Source organism: Mauremys reevesii, linkage group 1, assembly GCF_016161935.1.
Source record: "Mauremys reevesii isolate NIE-2019 linkage group 1, ASM1616193v1, whole genome shotgun sequence".
In the NCBI taxonomy this organism is placed as follows: domain Eukaryota; kingdom Metazoa; phylum Chordata; order Testudines; family Geoemydidae; genus Mauremys; species Mauremys reevesii.
In genome coordinates, this window is record NC_052623.1 from 190,708,810 (window position 1) to 190,728,024 (window position 19,215).

The window sequence follows — 19,215 nt, forward strand, 5'->3', positions numbered from 1 at the left end:
TCAAATCTTGAGTACAGCACAAGTAATGACACCTTTATGTAGTCCTTCATGTCTGCTAATGGCACCAACTGTACTGAACCATTCCCAGTGGCTGCTGCTAGCTGCAGGGCACAGAACTAAGGTTGCATTGCAGGTGCAGTGTGCTACTTATTTCCTGTTTTTTGGAGAATTTAGTCAATTTCCAGGTTCTGGAAATGCATGAGCAACCTAAACTCTTAGTTTTTAGACATTTAGTATCATCGTTAAGTTGGCTACTTTGCACACATTTGTACTTAATTCAGAGATGTTCAGACAGCAATATCAAAATATGTTTTATGTCTTCCATATTTGAATAGTCAGATTTCATGTTACACTAACAAAACCTGCCATCTTAAATTAACTCTGTAAAAAATGTAGGGAAGGAAACCCCTTCACTGCCACACACCAGCCAAAACTGTTTCAGGCTTAGCTCCCTTCACCCTTCTTCCATCATGTAGACAATGTTAATCTTTACATAGCTGAACGTGCAAGTATTAATACTCATCTTGCATTGTAGCAGCATCTAGATGCTGCCTCAATCAGAATTGTGGCCTCACTGTGCTAGGTGATGTATGAACACATTATTATGGTAAGGATTGTCATAGGCAGTGGTTCACAATTTTTTTCCGTAAGGAACCCTGGGTTATTTTCCACCTACCTGGGAAGTGGAATCCCCCTCTTGTTTCAATACAAGGGCACAGTGGTTGTGACCTGTGACACCTATGTGTGAACCCTTCTCTAGCATTGCAACACCCAGATTGAGACTCCTTGGCCTAAAAACAACTTTGCGGTGGGCTTGAAGGCTAAATCATAGTGTGGCTACTTGAATGTGTGATTAGTGGAGCGACAGCATGCTTGCTACAATCTGCAAAGTTAGAAATTGCAGGCCTCTGGAGGGATTCCTACTCCTGCCTCCTAATGTGGTATTGGAAAGGGCCCAGCAGATCTGGAGAATACTATCTTAGTGAAGGAGGGGTGTAAGCTTTGCAATGTTCTGACATGCTCTCCTCCCTGGCTGCAGTTCTTCTATTACTCTCAAGGGAACGCGTACCCTGGGACGGACACGCCATTTAAGAACAGAATCAGTTGGGCTGGAGACCTTAACAAGAAAGATGCATCTGTCACCATAGCAAATGTGCAGTTCCGGGACAACGGCACTTACTTCTGCGATGTCAAGAACCCACCTGACATAGTTGTCAAGCCAGGAGAAATCCGACTCAGAGTCGTGCAGAGAGGTACCTCCCCTCACTAACTCTTCTTTTCTTTAGGTGCAATTCTGGGCCTGTGAGTGACTGTTGATTTTATCTCTTGTCTCCAAAGCTCAAAGGGCCACTCTTAGGCTTTGTTATCAAAGTTCAGCGTTTAAAAATTAAGATACCAGTCTGACCACTCTTTCTTATTCAAACCACAGTATTCCCAAATCCTAATTTTTTGCATGCCCTAAAGTCTGCAAACAAATCCCATCTCTCTCACATGACCGTCATAGTCATCAGGCTGCTGAAGGGATGAGGTGGGGTGTGGGCTTCGTGACATCATGCAGGGAAACTAACATTTTCTCTGTCTTCGTGTTGGTGAAGTAGATGCTTGGTTCCATGCTGTTTATATTTCAGATGATGGAAGTCACTCCTCTCCTAACAGGAACTAAACACACAGGGATTTTGGAGGGGTCTAATGAAGACCTGTGGATTGTCTGCATGTTAAGGCTATTACCCGCTCTGAGAGCACAGCCTGTATACCCCTGTATTTTTCCCCCTAGGGTCCACCAAGAACATCCACTCTCAGGTTTTCTGGCTCCCTAGCTGTCACCTCTCTTGGGCGGAGACAGGCATCTCACTTCTTTTTGCTGACTGGGGTATTTCCGTGGTGCCACAGAGTTCCCTGCCACAGTTCCCTGTGAATTCCCCAGCAGGTCAGACTGCCTCAGCAGGCCTGCATTGCTTTTCTCGTCAGAGGCTGTAAACAGCTTAAGTGCTCACAGTTATAAATTGTGACACAGCTTTTTGTAAGCAAGCACATTTATTGATAAGGTGAAAGCATTAGAGAGAACCTATAAAAACCTACATCTATGCTAATAAGCTTACCAGAAATCACCCGAGTGCTGACAATGGCTCTGTAGGAGTCAGTCTTTCAAACTCGTTCAATGGGTATTTGTGGTTAAGTTTATAACTTAGCTCAGAACTAGCACACAGGTGAATCTGGGTCTCTCCTTTATACAGGTTAGGCCTCTCATCCTGTCTTCATGTAACGTGTGTTGAGCAGACGAAGATCTCCTCCTCAGGGTGAAGTTTCAAAAGGCTGAGTTCTTGCATAACTGGAATGGGTACATTTACATACATCTCCCCCTAGAAATGCACTGAACTTTAAAAGTTCATTCTTGTCAGGCACAGTGTTTCATATAGTTCGGGCCCTACCAAATTCCTGGTGCATTTTGGTCAATTTCATGGTCATAGGATTTTAAGTTATAAATGATTTCAGATATTTAAATTTTGAAATTCCACAGTATTTTAACTGTAGGGGTCCTGATACAAAAAAGAGTTGGGGGAGTGTGTGTGTTGGGGGGGAGGTTACAGTACTGCTAACCTTACTTCTGTGTTGCTGCTGATGCTGGTGATGCCTTCAGGGCTGGGTGATTGGAGGGTGGCTGTTGGCCAGCTGGGAGCCCAGTTCTGAAGACATTGTCGCCACCAGCAATAGCACAGAATTAAGGATGGCATGGTATGGTATTGCCACCTTTACTTCTGCACTGCTGCTGCCATGGCATTGCCTTCAGAGCTGGGCACCTGGCCAACAGCCACCGCTCTCCAGCCACCCAGCTCTGAGGGCAGTGCAGGAGTAAGGGTGGTAATACCGTGACCCCCTCCCCTCTCAAAGTAACCTTGCAACCCCTTTTGGGTCAGGACTCCCAGATGGAGAAACGCTAGTCTTCCCCTTGAAATCTGTATAGTCTAAGGCAAGGGTCGGCAACCTTTCAGAAGTGATGTGCCGAGTCTTCATTTATTCACTCTAATTTAAGGTGTCGTGTGCCAGTAATACATTTTAATGTTTTATAGAAAGAGACCTTCTATAAGTCTTCTATAATATATAACTAAACTATTGGCTTTTAAAATGTTTAGATTTCATGGTCTGTGATGCGTTTTTTTCATGGCCAAGAATTTGGTATAGTCCTACATATTATCCTTTGAAATGCATAACACTTCTCAGGGCTTACGTTAGTCATGTTTTGGTCTTCCCCAACCCCTCCCCCCACCGGAGACATCACAGACCCATAATAGATAGATACAATGATCTCTTAAAAGATTTAATTCAGTAAAGTTTGTCCAGGAAATTGCCATATCTGTCACAGTGCTGTCTGTATCATTGGGGAATAAGGAGGAGAGTTGGGTACACTCGTGTTGGAGCATGGCCCCTGGACCTAGGCTAAAAAAAATTGCCATTGTAATTTCCTGGCAGGCTTGTAACACCATACATCAATCCTCAGCGTTGCTAGCTCCAATGCACAGGTGTTCACACCACTTCTGGAATTACATTTTCTCAGAGCAAGGCTGATGTCCACGACCAGTGCAGAGTTAGCATAGGCAGCAAGGGTGGATTATGTAGCTGTGTTGGTGAACTTGGTCTTCCCAGAATGCTCCTAACCAACCTTTGCTGGCCACTTTTTCAGCTGAGAGCACCTTCCCTGTCATGTCAAGTTGGCTGCCTGGTCTTGTCTTGTACTTAGATTATAAAGATCTTTGGGGCAGAGACTGTCTTGGTTTTGTGTTTTGTATTTTGTGTTGTGCCTAGAAATAGAGTTTGGGCCTGTAGCAAGGCCACCCAGGTGCTATAGTAATACAAATATTGTTTATAACAAGATTCCTGGAGTGTCACTCTGGAACCTAAAATGTCTGAGTCAGTGTGAAGCAGTGGAAACAGCTACAAATATGGATGAGAGCTCTCTTGGTTTAGACTATCACCTGGTTGAACAATCCACTGGGTTTTATGGTATGTTACTGTCCAATTTCAGTTCTCAGCCATTTTGACTTTAATTACACCTGTGTGGTGTATAGGCACGTGTCTATGCCGTGCCAAGAGTCCTAGACCATTGTGCCTTCAGAGATAACTCAGCCAATTACCATCCTTGGTCTACAGCTAATCTGCATGGAACAATTTCATTGGTTGTATTAGGGAGACTGCACAAATGGTGTATTACCTGGCCAAACTGCCACCCCCATAAATCTTCCAGCACAACCATCATATGCAATAGCTGCAAACACACACAGCCCCTCCCTGCAGCATACACCCCTCGTTCTCCACCAGCACAAATCTGCACAACTTTCCCAGCACAGCATGATGACCAATGCATCCTCCTCTCCTCCAATATGACCACCACACAATTAAACCCAAACATCACTCTGAAACCTAGAATGTCTGAATCAGTGTGAGGTGATGGAAACAGCTACAAGCATGACTTGAGAGAGCACTTTTTGTTCACAATATCAGCAGGTTCAGTCATCACTGGAATTCAGACATTTTTGGCTTTTTATGCACAACTTTATGAATTACACCTGTGCAAGTCTATGGGCATACAGCATACATTGATATGCATATCTATGATTATAGACCATATCTGTACACAAGATTCACAGGTTTAAGGGTCGGTTCTTGCGAAGTAGCTAAATTAGTGCAAATCCCTCTGTGGGCCCTTGATTTGAAGAGCTTATATCAATTTAGCTTAGTTTAGTAAATTAACTGTGGTTTATACCAGTTTAACGAAGTCACTTTTACAAAAACACATTTATTTATATCAGTGCAACTTCTTATGCAGACAAGGCTTTTATTTCCTTTTTTCTCCTATAAGGTACTCAGTAATTCAAAGGCTATATAAAACAGATCAGTTTGATAGTTTATAGTAATTTTTAAAGATATAATGAAAGTTCTTAAGCTACCTAAATTGGATTCCTTAAAGTCTGAAAAAGCGTTGTTGCTGTGGCAATCTTAAACAAAAAGGTCTTGACTAAGAACATATATGTAACTGATCACTAACAGAGGTATTACAATTTTTTTTTTTTGTTTCAGAGTGGTAGCCGTGTTAGTCTGTATCAGCAAAAAGAATGAGGAGTACTTGTGGCACCTTAGACTAACAAATTTATTTGAGCATAAGCTTTTGTGGGCTAAAACCCACTTCATCGGATGCATGCAGTGGAGAATACAGTAGGAAGATATATATATACACACAGAGGCCATGAAAAAATGGGTGTTGCCATATCAACTATAACGAGAGTAATCAGTTAAGGTGAGCTATTATCAGCAGGAGAAAAAAACTTTTTGTAGTGATATTCAGGATGGCCCATTTCCAACAGTTGACAAGAAGGTGTGAGTAACAGTAGGGGGAAAAATTAGCATGGTGATACATTGAATATAATGCAAAACCTTTGAAGAAGCACTAAACAGTGAATGCCTATGTGGTCACAGAGTAGTCATTGACTGGTAAAAAGTTACTCAAACCGCTTAGTGTATAAAAGCAATTTTAAGTTTACACCTGAAATTAAGAATAATCAGGAGCTGAGACAAAGGTGTGCAGTTCTCTTGTCTGTTACTTCAGTAACTACTTCATCCTGCAACAGTTGAAGAGTCTTTATACCACTTCATAATGAGCAAGAAAGTGGACATTTGCAGAGCTTCTTGGATATTTCTTTGAACTTCAGAATGGATGTTGGCAGAGAGGCCCCACAACTTCCAACTAGAGAAACCAGCTTTGGGAGACGAGCAGCTACATGAAAGGATGGTTGGGATCAGTACCTAAGTGATCAGTTACTTCCCATGGGTCTCCCCTGGGTGTATCTTCTGATGCCAAAATGATGATCAAAGGCTAACCTGGGATGGGCTAAAACAGATATCACTCCAAAAAAGTTTGTAAACTGTGCAAGCCATTTTTGGCCACTTCAAAGATCATAGAATTTTCCATGAACAAAGCAGCAATAAATTATTGCAGGAATTCAAGGGACATCTCTTCTCACTGGATGGTTAGAAGGTGACACAAGACACTTGTATTCCAAATGGAACACTGCAAATGTTTGTCAGAAGCAGGAGGTAGCTTTCTGATTGGCTCACAAAGGGGTTTACCAGGAACAGGTTAGACATCCCATTGGTAACTGGCTAAGAGGCCTTTTTTGTGCTCAGTTGTTTGATCCTTGAGGCTCAAGTATCTGGACAAAAAGACACAGTCCACCAGCTGCTTACTGAAGGGTTCCCCTTTCCCCCAATACTTTATCTTGTCCTAAGACACATACCATATTAACTGTTTCTTTAAAGTCCTAGGGAGACAATGAAATCTGGGAAAAGAACCAGATATAGTTGTCAGAACACCGTCGTTGAAATTAACTACCTGAATGTTCTATCTTAAGAAATCAGTTCTTGCAAATGTTGATACCTTTGTATCGATTTCAACTGATAAATAGGGTTTTATGCATATGAGCTAGGGAGAGAAGGAAGAAGAGAAGATTCTGTTTTAGCTTAGCCAGGCTAGCTCCTTCAGCCTCCCGCCTTATTATTGAGACACACAGCATGCTAGCTTTAACCTGCCCTGCCTGGCTGGGACTGCTGCCCCTGCTGTGGGCTGGGGGCCAGCTGCAGCTGGGGAGAGGAGAGAGTATTTATTGCATTATGTATGTATGCTGCTGCTTTGTATAAAATGAGCATGCTTTGTGTTGTTTTTTTGTTTTCCCCAGGCCCAGGCCGACAGGCAGGCAGGTGTCCCTGCCCAGTCAGTGACAGCAGGTGGGGGGTCCCGTGCAGATGTGTCACTTTACCTTCTTATTTTAAAGCCAATTACTCGTGTGGTCGGTCGTCTTCTGAGAGTACCTCGGACCCTTTGGGGCAATAACAGCATATTTTCGCCATGTGATAACTTAATATAACCAAGTTAAGTACTTCTCAAAGCATGTATCTGAGACACAAAGTGGGTGAAGTAATATCTTTTATTGGATCAACTTCTTTTGGGGGCAGAGAGGTCCTGAGGAAGAGCTCTGTGTAGCTCAAAAGCTTTTTGATCAACTTCTGTTGGTGAGAGAGACACGTTTTTGAGCTACACAAAGCTCTTTCTCATGACCCCCGCCCTCCTCTCTTCTCCCCCCCCCCCCCCCCCAATAAGTTGGTCCAGTAAAGTATTACCTTACCTACCTTGTTTTTCTAACATCTTGAGACCGATACAGCTACAACGCTGCATACAGTATGTAGCTGAGTCAGTTCTGTAAGTGAATTACAGGTATGCATTATACATTTTGTTTTAGTTACAAGTTTAACCAAAGTTGTTTAGAAATAATACTAAATAAGTAACTGAGAGCTAAGGTTTAAAGAACTTGCTGCATATATTTAGCCTCACTCTGTAACAGGAAACTGGTCACAGCAAGGTTTGCTCTTGGCACAGATATACCTTTAGTAGCAACAATCTGGAAGTGACACATCTTGTGCTTTCAGGCTCTCAGTTAGGAAGGAGAAACTCTTTGGCTTGTCAGTAAAAGAATTTTACCTTTTTGTTTGAAAACTTGGCTATTGTGGCATAAAAGTCTACAATACTGGTAAATTTCAGATGAATTAGGACTAGTTTTCAATTGTTACCTGCATATTTGGGAGTGAATTGCATCTTAGCTAGGAGTATCATTAGGAAAGGTAACATTTGAGTTAAATTGACAACTTTACTAACTAAACTGTAACTTCATAAAGCAAAGTGTGTTTTAAATTTAGGCTTGAGTTATAGGCAATTCCACCAATGTTGCAATTCAACCAGTTATTTAACTGACAAGTTGATAAGGATTCATAATCCTGTATTGGTACCCAAATCACATGCCCCAAATATGGTAGAACTAGGGTAGCTTACTTGTAGAAGACTGTCATAAGTGTCAGATGCTTTTGATAGACTTTAACATTCATGGTAAAATGTAATCCTTTTAGATCTTGTAAAAACTATCATCTAGCATCTTGCTTTCTGTAACCTATTCTTAAAAATTCTGTTCTGGCTAATAAACCCTATAAATCTTGAAATAGTGCTCCAGCCTTTACCCTAAGGAACAAAAATCCAGAGAATCATGACAAGCTTGATATCAATACTGATTGATTTAAAAAATTAATGTGTTTTTTGATACCATTCTCACAAAGCACACAAGTATAATGAGAAATAACTCTTAATATTTTAAAACATGGTTCTTTGGGATTTTCCTGAATTACACAAGACAATCAGTGGTGGGTTAGCAGACATACAGAGGCATGTCTCCCTGCATCTGTGCTCTTTACTGGGGGATACTAGGGCTATCGGGGTGCTACTTCAGCAGCATATCCCACTCTCAGATGTGAAAACAAAAACAAGGTGACTGTTGGCTCCCATATACACCAGTGGTGAATGATCTCAGTGGATCACATGGAATGGCCTAGAGGGGATATCCTGCCTCCAGACCGGAACATGGCTCCCATTCATTTCTAGTTCCTAAAAGGAAACAGAGGGGAAGTAGTTCAGCTGCAAAACAAACAAAAGAACCCAAAGTTAAAACTAAAAGATGGGAAGAATAAAAATCTGCTCATCGCCGGTTTCTGCACAGATCCCCATCCCCCAAAAGTAGGGTGCCCATTGTAATAAGTGTAGAAGAAGCAGCTGCCTCATCATGACATCCACTAGAGTGATGACATAGTCCTTAGCCCTTAATGAATGGGCAGCTCATGCAGGGGGGCAAAACAAAATGTGGAAAGACAAAATGTGTGACTATTCCATAAACTTAGTGCACTTGCACAGGGAGACGTACTGGGCATTTGCAGTATTCTAGGGTACGGCGACCTATACCCTACAGTGCTTGCTGTGGGAATGCCTTATGTAGGCATAATACATCATGAGTAGGCTGAAACAAATGCCTAATGCAGGTGCTCTGCACCCTTGAAACCTGACTAGTTCAACTATACCTGGAGCAGGCTACAGTGGTGCAGTTATCTAAAACAGATGCAACCCTGGACTGTCTTGTTCAAACTTAATTGGAGATCTTGAAACAAGTGAAGGGTGTGGAAAACCTTGCAATTCTGTATGATGGCTTGTCCAAACAGCAATGGTATAGTTAACTCAGACTTCCATAAATAATCTTTTTTTTTATACTCATGTTGTTTTTTAACTCTTCTGGCTGTTCACTTGGCCTCACTCAAAAGGTGTGTGTTGGAGACAATTTGAGCAAAGTAATACTGTCACTCTTTGATAACCTGAAAAGGAAACATTACAGATATGTGCAGTGATGTATTAAGGTTGAGGAAGCACTAGCAAAGCCTCTAGAAGTAGTCTTTGTTTGCTCACACATATACTTTTGGATTATAGTTGTGCTGTATGCATGATACTTAAGTGCGAAACAACAGCTATATATTATTTATCAGTAGATCTCAATATATGTTACTTATGCCCATTTCTTCCCTCAAATGTGCTTGCTTTTTCCAACTGACCTCAATGGGATTTGCACAGATGTACCTGAGAACAAAGTAATGTGTAACATGAGTCAAGGTTCTTGTTGTACATTTAACTTCTGCACTCCTTGACTTCTGAATGGTTAAAATGCAGGCTCTATCCTTGGTTTATGGAAACTTTTTTGTTCTTATGTAAAGTACTCGGAATGCGTGCTCAGAACAGACGGAACTCTGCTTGTCCTCAGCTAGCTTTTCCGTTTGTGCTGCATGTGTTCACCCATGACTCTGTGACTTCCTCCTGCTCTGAAAGGATCTAAGGGAGAAAGGAGGCTTTTTGTGGCTCACATTTTTACTAACTAGAAAATGAAGCAAAGTGTTGAATCTTTTTTTTTCCCTCCCCCCTCAGACAATCTGCCTGCGTTCCCCACTGGCATGGTGGTAGCGATAGCCATTGGTGTGACTCTAGTTGTCTTGCTGCTCATCGTGATTATCGTGTGTGTCGTCAGAAAGAAGAACTCTAAAAAGCATTACTCTGGGTAAGAGCGATCACACCCTTTTTACCAGTGGGGGGTGGGGGAGGCGAGCGAGGATTGAGGGAAGAGTGAAAGGACCATAAATGGTTGAGATGAGGCAGGAGTAATTTCAGCCAAGTCCTGTCTTCAGCTGGCCATCATGACCTCCCCAAAGGGATGTAGTACCAAAAGGAGCAGTAGTCTGATAGCTGGGGAACTGTCATTCCTACCAGTGCTCTCTAGGCTTATGCATTATTATTGGTATCTTTCTTTGTAATATACTTTAAAGCAGTGGTTCTCAAACTGGGTTGGGACCCCAAAGTGGGTCGTGACCCCATTTTAATGCGGTTGCCAGGGCTGGCTTAAACTTGCTGGGGCCCAAGCCCCATTACCTGGGGCTGAAGCCTGAGGGCTTCAAGTCCTGAGCATTGGGGCTCAGGCTACAGGCTCCCTGCCTGGGACCGAAGCCCTTGGGCTTCGGCTTTGGTCCACCCCGCCCACGGCGGTGAGGCTTGGGCTTTGGCTCCCCACCCAAGGGGTGGGGCTCGGGCATGCTCAGGCATCGGTCCCTGCTCCTGGGGTCATGTAGTAATTTTTGTTAGAAGGGGCTCACAGTGCAATGAAGTTTGAGAACCCCTGCTTTAAAGGACAAATCGACCCCCAAGTGGTTTCATTACAGTGCAAACAGGAGACACTTTGATTTGTTTCAGTCCGTACTAAATAACATCTGCCCTCAGTGATTTTTAAAAATAAAATAGTTGAAAATATTCTATTTTTAATCTGTTATTATGACATGTCAATAGTGCATATTATATGGTACTACTAACATGAAATGTAAGGATATAAAAATTAGGAACTCATTAAATGAAGCACAGTATCCAAAACATTTTTTAGAAGTTCTGTTTCTCGGGAAACTTTTTGAAACTGTTTTAATTCAATTTGTAAAGAAAACAAATGTAAAATGTCCAATTTTTCAGAGAAATGGAAATTGAGTTTTGACCTGCTCTTTTTGTTAGTGGTTGTATTGCTAGCAATACATGGCTAAGATACAGAATACCTGTAAGAATTAAGGACACCAGGAGAGCAATTAATGAAAATTCCCAATACTGAAACAATGCCAGTTGCAAGTCTAAACTTAATCCCGTGGGGAAAAATGCACAGGCTGGTGTTTGAACTGGTTCAAAAGCCTTTGTAAGTCATGGCCTGGAAACTGTATAAAATAATAGATCCTGACCTGGGGAGAGAGATACCATTATGAGAATTGACAGGCATGAGTCTGTGACCAACGCAGAAACAGATCCTGTGGGAGGACCTGAAGTGTATTAGACCAACCAGGTTCTCCATGTGGAAGGTGGATGACCACCTGGTAAGCTAGGCTTGTGTATAAGCTTTTTATTATGTTTTTTCTGAAATGCTTTTGCTCTGAATAAATAGTACGTTGCTTTATGAAAGCTGACTGGGTCACTCAATAACCCTATTGCTGTTCCTGAGAGAAGAGAACTGCAGGTGCTGAAGTCAGACTTACTGAGGCGATCATAGTGCATTTCAGGGGTCTGCAGCCAAAGACCCCTGTCTAGAGGGAGAGAATCACAGGATTCCACCCCAAGGAAGGTGAGCGCAGGAGGCTCAAAGTTGAAACCTAAGGGGTAGAACCTCAAGGAGACCATAAAGGGGTCAGAGGTGCAGTTACCTCTGGGACTGTGACATGTGGTGGTAGCAGGTGTGGGATCTATGACAGTGATAAATTTCTAACAGTACCAACAGCAGTGAAAACAAGTATTGTAGAAAGAAGCACCAAGAAAAGTCAGTCTTTCAGGGAAAGAGACAAAACCAGGAAAGATGAGTTATGAGCAACTAGGAAAAATCAACTGGTGGAATTATGCATAGGCAGCTAAACTCAAGAGCTGTCAAAGGCACAGCTGATTGAACTGCCATACTGTGAGGCCCAGAAATGATATTTCAAGGCCGCAAGTGTACCCAGATCTCAGGGAGAGATGGCAGAGGTCAAGGGAGATGTGGGAGACTGCTTCCTAGCAGGAAGTGGAGAAGAGGAGGATCCCAGGCAGCAACTGTGCTTTATCCAGACTGAATTCACTACTTGAGCGGTTGATGTGGAACAACTTGCAATTTGAAGAGAAAAAACTGCAACTTGCGAGAGGCAGGCTGCACTTGGAAACCCAGAAACCTGGGGTCTGGGGACTGGGGACCAAGAACAGCAGCACCAGTACAAAGAGAGACAGCACCAGTGTAAGCAAGGAGAAAGAGAAAAGCAGCAGCAGGAAGGAGAAAAGGAGAGCCAGCTGGAGCTTGAATTGGAGAGAAAGTGCTAAGCGTCGCTTGTTCCGGGAGATGGAAACCGATCCTGTATACCTGGTTCCTCTGAAGGCATAGACTCCAAATTGTTACCTTGCTTTAGGAACAGGTGTATTTTTAAATGCTTTTGAAATGAGTTGTGAATTGAACAGGGTGGGTCTGAGGATATGGTAGTGTCTGGCTTCACTACTGACAGGGAAGACCTAATAGCTTTCATCCATATGGCCAGAGAGGACTATAGAAACTATGAGCAATATAAGCATGTGTTACTGCTGAAGTTTAAACTGACACTTGAAGTGTATAGGAAGAAGTTCCAGGGTGTTGAAAAGGGGCTATGAACTATGCTGAGGTTGCAACCCAAATTAGGGGAGCAGGTATGGGGACCGCAGCTGGAAAATAAGTTTCCTGTCAAACCCAGGCTGTCTGCATATTCATTAGCTTAACAGGGATGCAGTGGGCTCAGAAACTGGGGATCAGGCCTAGAGAGAGGTCCAGCTGTACTGGGTGGGAGGCCACCTCAGAGGGACCCCTGGGTGAATGGTGAAAAGCAGTAACAAACTGGCTCATGTTTCTGGAATTGCCTAGTCTGTCTGCAGAGGCCCAGTGCAGTCCTGGAAAGGTTGTCTGCATGTCAACCTTAAGAGTTAACTCTGTGGCTGAGTCTTCAGAGGGAGGAAGTCACACAGCCAACTTGTTTGGGGCATACAGTGTTCATGCTGATGGGTTTACACCCCAAACAACTGCACATAGGCCTTAGCAGACAAAGGACTTGAAACTGTATAAAATAACAGCTCTGGCCTATGGTGAGAGACCCTATCTGGGAACTGACTGGCATGAGACTGTGGCCAACAAACAGGCCCTGCAGGAGGACCTGAAGTGTATTAGACCTCCCAGGGTTGGTCTCCCATGTGGAAGATGGGTGGCCACCTACTAAGTTAGGTATGTATACAAGTTGTTTAAGATGTTTTCTCTCAAATACTTTTGTTCTAAATAGATAGTAAGTTGCTTTCTGAAAGCTGGCTGGTCACTGGATAACCCTAACACTGCCCCTGAGAGAACAGAACATCAGGTGCTGAACAGAAGTCAGACCTACTGAGGTGATCACAGTGACTTGTAGGAGTCTGCCGCCAATGACTCCAGTCTGTAGTGAGAGACTCAAGGGATTCTGCTCTGAGAGGCAACACCTACAGGCCTGAGACCTAAGTTGCATACCCTCAAGGAGACCATCGGGGTCAGAGGTGCAATTAATTTGAATGGTGACAGTGTCTAAAGAGCTCATCCCCACCCCAACCTGTTCCCAGCTGGAGACTTTGGAGAAAATGGGTTCATTAGAGTCCAATGGTAAGACTGAGTGAAGTGAAGTCAGCTGTGTGTGCTCAGAGTTCAGTGTGGAAAGCCTGGCTTTCTTTTGGTTTGTGTTTTCCCCATAACTAAAGGAAGCATGCACTGACACGCATCAAAGGTGCTTATATCAGGAGTCAAATGCCTTGCTTCAGGTTGTTTCACTCTAGTGTTTTCCAGGTGACGGATGCCAGTGCGGGTGCCAGGGTTGGATCAGTAATATTTGTGCACTGTAAATTCTAATAGATTTAACTATTATAGGTCGCCTTCCAGCAAAGTCATCTTTTAAACTTAATACTGCTTTCACTGACCATAACCAGCCCTGCATGTGTTGGTTAAGGGGAGGGCCAGATGTACTGTGATTGCTGTTAATATCACTACCAAGGTTCATGGACTAATTTTTAAGTGAAATTAACCCAATATATGGCAGTGTAATGCACAGATTGGGATAATGGTTCTGTCTTGAGCTAAAGTAGGGAGGGGGCATTTGGGTAGTGTTGAGAACCCCTGCATGGCAATGCCAAAACCTCCATTCTTACTCTGACTTTGGTTTTTTTTTCCTTTGTGCCTTGATGTGCTGGGATCGGATCCTGCTTATCTTCATCTCCTTACAGAGATCCTGATATAGACGCCAGATTGGGAATGTAACAGGGCTGGGTCTCCTCTTCCAGTCCCACTAGACACCATGGTAACTAATCACATTGGTGGTTGCTGTTAATACCTGTGTGTATGTGTACACATTTCCTCTTCCCTTGCTGACTAACCAGCTAGCTCTGTGCTAACATAACTCCATTGTGACTTGTGCTGGATTGTCCTGTTACAGACTGTTGGCAAGGGGATGGCACATTTCATTGGGAGCTTGGGATTCATTGTCTTCTGTCTAATTGGGGTGGGAATGCTACTTATCCTAATCCGTGTACCTCACTCTCTTCTAGTAGTGAACTCATCAATGGACTAGAACATAGACCATTCAGAGTTCTTCCCTGTGGGAATAAAACTTCTAAATTCCCAGTGCCTATTCCTCTTTGTGACAATAATGATAGATTTCTAAAGTACCCATCACCATGATCTCTAGGTGCACAAACTTCTTAAAATTCCATTGTGACCTTTAGGTACAATACAGACTTGTAGGAATACACAGTCAGCCCCAGAAATCTACTGTAACCCATTTTAGCCATTTAAAGGGCTGCTCAGTCAATTTCAGCCAGAGTAGAAGCTCCTCACTGCTGGGTCTCCAGGTCCCTTTTTCTAGTAGTCCCCTTTTTACTGTCATGTGTCTGAGATGCTGGCTCTCTAAAGGTTTGATTAACCCTTTGGATAACAAAAAGGTTGGTCTGTGAGGAGTTGCATTCTGCTCAATGTCATTGTCATTATTCATGTGTTTGTGTTTGCTGCATGTGTAAGAGGTGGGGCATTATGGGGGAGAGAGGGGTTAATTAGTGGATAGAAAAGTGGTGTTAAAGGGAGTTCCTATATTTGTTTTGTGTATAGGAAGAGGTGGCATGTTTCTGTAGTGTATGCTTGGGTAAGAGGAGAAGGGTGAGGCAGGTGTTCAGAGGTATAGACTGCTGCTGGGACCAGGGGTTGCCTAAGGAAATTTTAAAGGACCATTGCTCATTTTGGTCTCCTTAGTCCCAGGTCCATCCCAGATATATGAATGTTTCCTTCTACTTTCTCTCCCCAGTCTCGTCTATGGAGATTGAAAGGAGCAGGTAGAAAAGCAAACCTAACTGAACTAACTTTAGAGCTGTCAGCCTCTTCCCCAAAACTGTTCCCAGAGTTGCTGAGTGAAATGTCTTTGATCTGTCCTGTTAGAAGTACAAGGGGCTGCAATAATGACCCAGCCAGTCTGTCACTTGTGACTACTATGATCGCCACTACAGGAACTGGCATCCAGAGAACAAGAGATTGAATTAGTCTAGAATCCCAGACAAGTCAAATACAAAAGAATTAACCAGGAGACGTATGGCAGCCACCTATGCAGCATGGAAGAGCTGGTGATTCCTGCCACTCTTGTTAATGTAGTAATGGTGAATTCCTCACTCATGTGGGCTGAGGCAGGGGTTAGTTAGCCTATGCACAGTTAGAAAGTAGTTTGTATTCACACCTGGATGTTCTCTGATGCCTCAAATATAGGACAAGAAAGCAAATTCCCAGGTTCTTATGGCTTACTCTGGCTTTATTAGGTAGAGGAGAATAGCTGTGATATGTATGAGGACAAGTGTACGAGTGACTGGGTAGGCAGGGAGAAGGTGGGAACTGGTCTCAATACCCATTGTGATCACTTTTACTTTGGCATAGCCTGCCACTTCATCCTGCCATCACTCGCTTTTGTTTTTTGTTCCTGTTTTTTGTTTGTCTCTTGAATGTTGTCCTGCAAATTCTGCTCTGCCACCTCGTCAGCTGCAGTACCTCTGAGAGCTTGATGTCGCCGGTTAAGCAGGCTCCACGGAAGTCACCCTCCGACACAGAGGGTTTGGTAAACCACGTGCCCACCAGATTGCACCAGGTAAATTTCAGTACTCTCCAATGCAGGGACCTCCCAGGGTGTGGGAGAGGTGGATCCATGCTGTGGAGAGGATGAAGGTGGGGTGGGAGAGGTGAATTAGCTGGCTGTGTTGTTCCATGTACTCAAGCAGCTGGGAGGAAAAGGGATCTGCTCTGTATGGGATTGGGTGTAAAGCTGTAGTTGGAGTTTGTGAACTATACTTCCTAGCTTTAGCATTTCCAAAAAGCAAGGATTCAACCTAGCCGTTAATGAACTGACAATGAGGTGTATATCCCTTTTGGCCTTGTGCTCTCTATGGGAAAAAGATTTGTTCGTTAACATGGTAACTGACATGAGGTAAAACCCTATTGAAGACAAGGCAGTTTGCTGCCTTCACTTCTGTTAGCAGATTGAGGTGGTCACCGTTGTCTTAGTGTACGCTAAGGTGACAAGTGACCAGGATTCATCACTGAATTTGGTCTGTTGGTTGGATTGTTAGCTTCCCTGGCTTGGGCCAGGTACTGACAGGGAGTGTGAGGTGAATGCCGATCCATGCCCCCCAGGTTGAAATAAAGATCTTCTTACATGTGAAAACTACATTATTTTCAGTAGCATTTTACCTCATGTCAGTTAGCGCATGTTAACTAACATGAGGTAAGAACACACCTCTTTTTCCTAGTGCAGATGCACCCTAAGACTGTGTCTACACAGTAGCTGGGAGGTGTAGTTCCCAGCTTAGGTAGATGTATATGTGCTAGCTCTGCTTAAGCTAGTGCTTTAAAAATAGTAACGAGCCTACGGCAGCATGGGCAACGGCTTGGGGTAGCTGCTTGAATAAGTACCTAGGATCTTGGACAGGATTGTACTCTTGCAGCTAGCCTGAGCTGCTGTCCACACTGTTGCAGCCACACTGCCTTTTTAGTGTGTCCGCTCAAGCAGAGCTAGCATATACATCTTCCAGAGTTGCGCCTCCCAGCTGTAGCGTAGATATAGCCTCCGTGATGAATAGGCCTGTGTTTGAAAGAGTGAGTCAATGCAATTGAAACACAAAACAGTAACAGTCTGCCTGTGAGTGTGATGCCTTTGGCTCCTGTGCATTCATTCAACCTTGTGGACTTCTACCACTTCATTTCACCCTCCTGGGGCTTTGAACCTCTATGGTTCCACTCAACAATTGAAGGCAGAATCTAATACTGACCTAGACAATCATTCCACAGAAAATGAAAAGTGCCTTCATGAGGTATGGGAAAAATCTAGTAGAAAGCCTAGAAACCTCTCGAACAGGGACACTATATATAAATATGGGTGTGAGTTGGCAAGAATGTTCAGGGCTCCTTGCTACATCTCCACTACAGCACTTCTGGTGAAGATGCTGTAAGCCAACTCCTGCCTTCTCAAGAGGCGGTAGCTATATCAGCAGGAGAAGCCCTCCCACCGGCATCGTGCTGTCTACACTGGTGCTTAGGTTGGTGTAACTTATGTTGCTCAAGGGTGTGGATTAGTCATACACGTGACTGATATAAGTTATACCGAAGTAACCTGTAGTGTAGACAAGGTCCTTGTAATGCACAACTAGATGTCTGACTGGAGCTGATTGAAGAAATGAGACCTAATAATCGAAATGAGTGATCTGTATGAACACTCTAAATGTACTGTATGAAATCTTTTATGTTAATAGTGCCAAACTTGCTAAGCACTTCATAGAGCAGAATGAAGGCAAAGTCCCTGGCCCATTGAGTTTACAATCTACATGTATGAAAAGCCACAGGGTGACATTCTGAAAAGGAAGATTAGGTGGTTTTATAGATTTGTATTTCTGGTGACTTTGAATTTTAGCCATGGTGTTAGCTGGAGGACTTTGTAAGTGATTTGGGAAGGGAGCATACTTGTTTTCAGAACGGTTTCTTAATTTTGTAAAATCACTTTGTATTCCCTTTGGATGGAGTTTATCCATTAATAGATATTTTTTTTGGCTGCTTCCTAGAACAGATGAATGAAGATAAAACTTTCCTTTCAGCTAGAGTCAAAATTAAATATTTCAGATTTATAGTAATGTTGGGCTGCCCTGAGCAAGGAGGTAGGCAGGAAGCATGAGGTTATTGGTTTGAGTTGGGGTAAGCAAAGTGGTGGGAGGAGCATGATTTGAGAGAGATGAAGCAAGAAAAGCTTGTCTAGACTAGGAGAAAAGGTATTCTTAAAATCAATAGTTAACCCATTAAGTGGAGCTTAAAATGTGTTAGCACCTAGTGTAGACAGAATTTAACATATTTTAAAACATGTTTTCCAATTGTGGTCAACCTAGGCTTGCCTCTAGGGTTAACCTTGACTGGTTAAATGGAGCTAAAAGATACTAATCTGTGTGAACAACTAGAGAAAGGGTTAGCAGCTAACTCAGACCTCTTAATCTAGGCAAACAAAATGCCAATGTGTTTTTAAAGATATCTGTGCTAAGTGTTTCAAAACATGTTGGTTAAAAGGTGTTGGCTGTTCTTGATTTTTGGTGTCCTCCCTGCCCTGGCTTTTGTACACAGGAAATTTATTCCGGAATAAGATAAGGTGTGAATTTAAAGCAGAATAGCAGTTCTGGAATAGCTTCCTCATGTGGATGAGTTTATTCCAGAATCAGTGTGTCCATGGGGAAATCTATTCTGCAATAGCTATTCCAGTCAATTGTCCTGTATAGACAAGCCCTTAGACCAGGAGTTCTCAAACTTCATTGCACTGCAACAGATGGTGGAGAAGTCTATTAGTAGCTTATGATCTGATCAGACAGTTGGCAGTGATCTGAATAGGTGGGATATCTTTACAGTATATTGGTGTGTAACCATCTGTGCTTCACAATCACATACCCAAATTGTATCTAAGGGGCAAAGGAGCTGTTTCTCACTCCTAAAGTACAAATTCTCGGGTCATTTGGCACTTTCTGTATGGGTGCATTAATTTGTGAGGCACTCCTGCATTCTTACTGTAAGTAGTGACAGTATCTTGACATAGCATCACAACTAATAGCCAGGAACTACCAGTGCCTACTGTTCAGTCCAATGAATTCAATTGATGTATATTGACAGCTTTTTATTTTAAAAACCTTTAGACCATCTCCCTTGGAATTCTTCCCCTTCTTCCTCCCAGTTTCCT

The 19,215-nt window shown here is 43.0% G+C and overlaps 1 protein-coding gene across 2 annotated transcripts in view; it reads left to right on the forward strand.

Moving 5' to 3' along the window:
* Nucleotides 1-19,215, forward strand: part of MPZL1 (myelin protein zero like 1) — a 45,156-nt gene that overhangs the window by 22,288 nt on the left and 3,653 nt on the right. For both annotated transcript variants that reach the window (XM_039521573.1, XM_039521583.1), the window contains exons 3-5: nucleotides 1,040-1,253; nucleotides 9,833-9,962; nucleotides 15,996-16,101. In XM_039521573.1, the coding sequence (XP_039377507.1) occupies nucleotides 1,040-1,253; nucleotides 9,833-9,962; nucleotides 15,996-16,101 (450 nt within the window). The remainder of the gene's footprint in view (nucleotides 1-1,039; nucleotides 1,254-9,832; nucleotides 9,963-15,995; nucleotides 16,102-19,215) is intronic.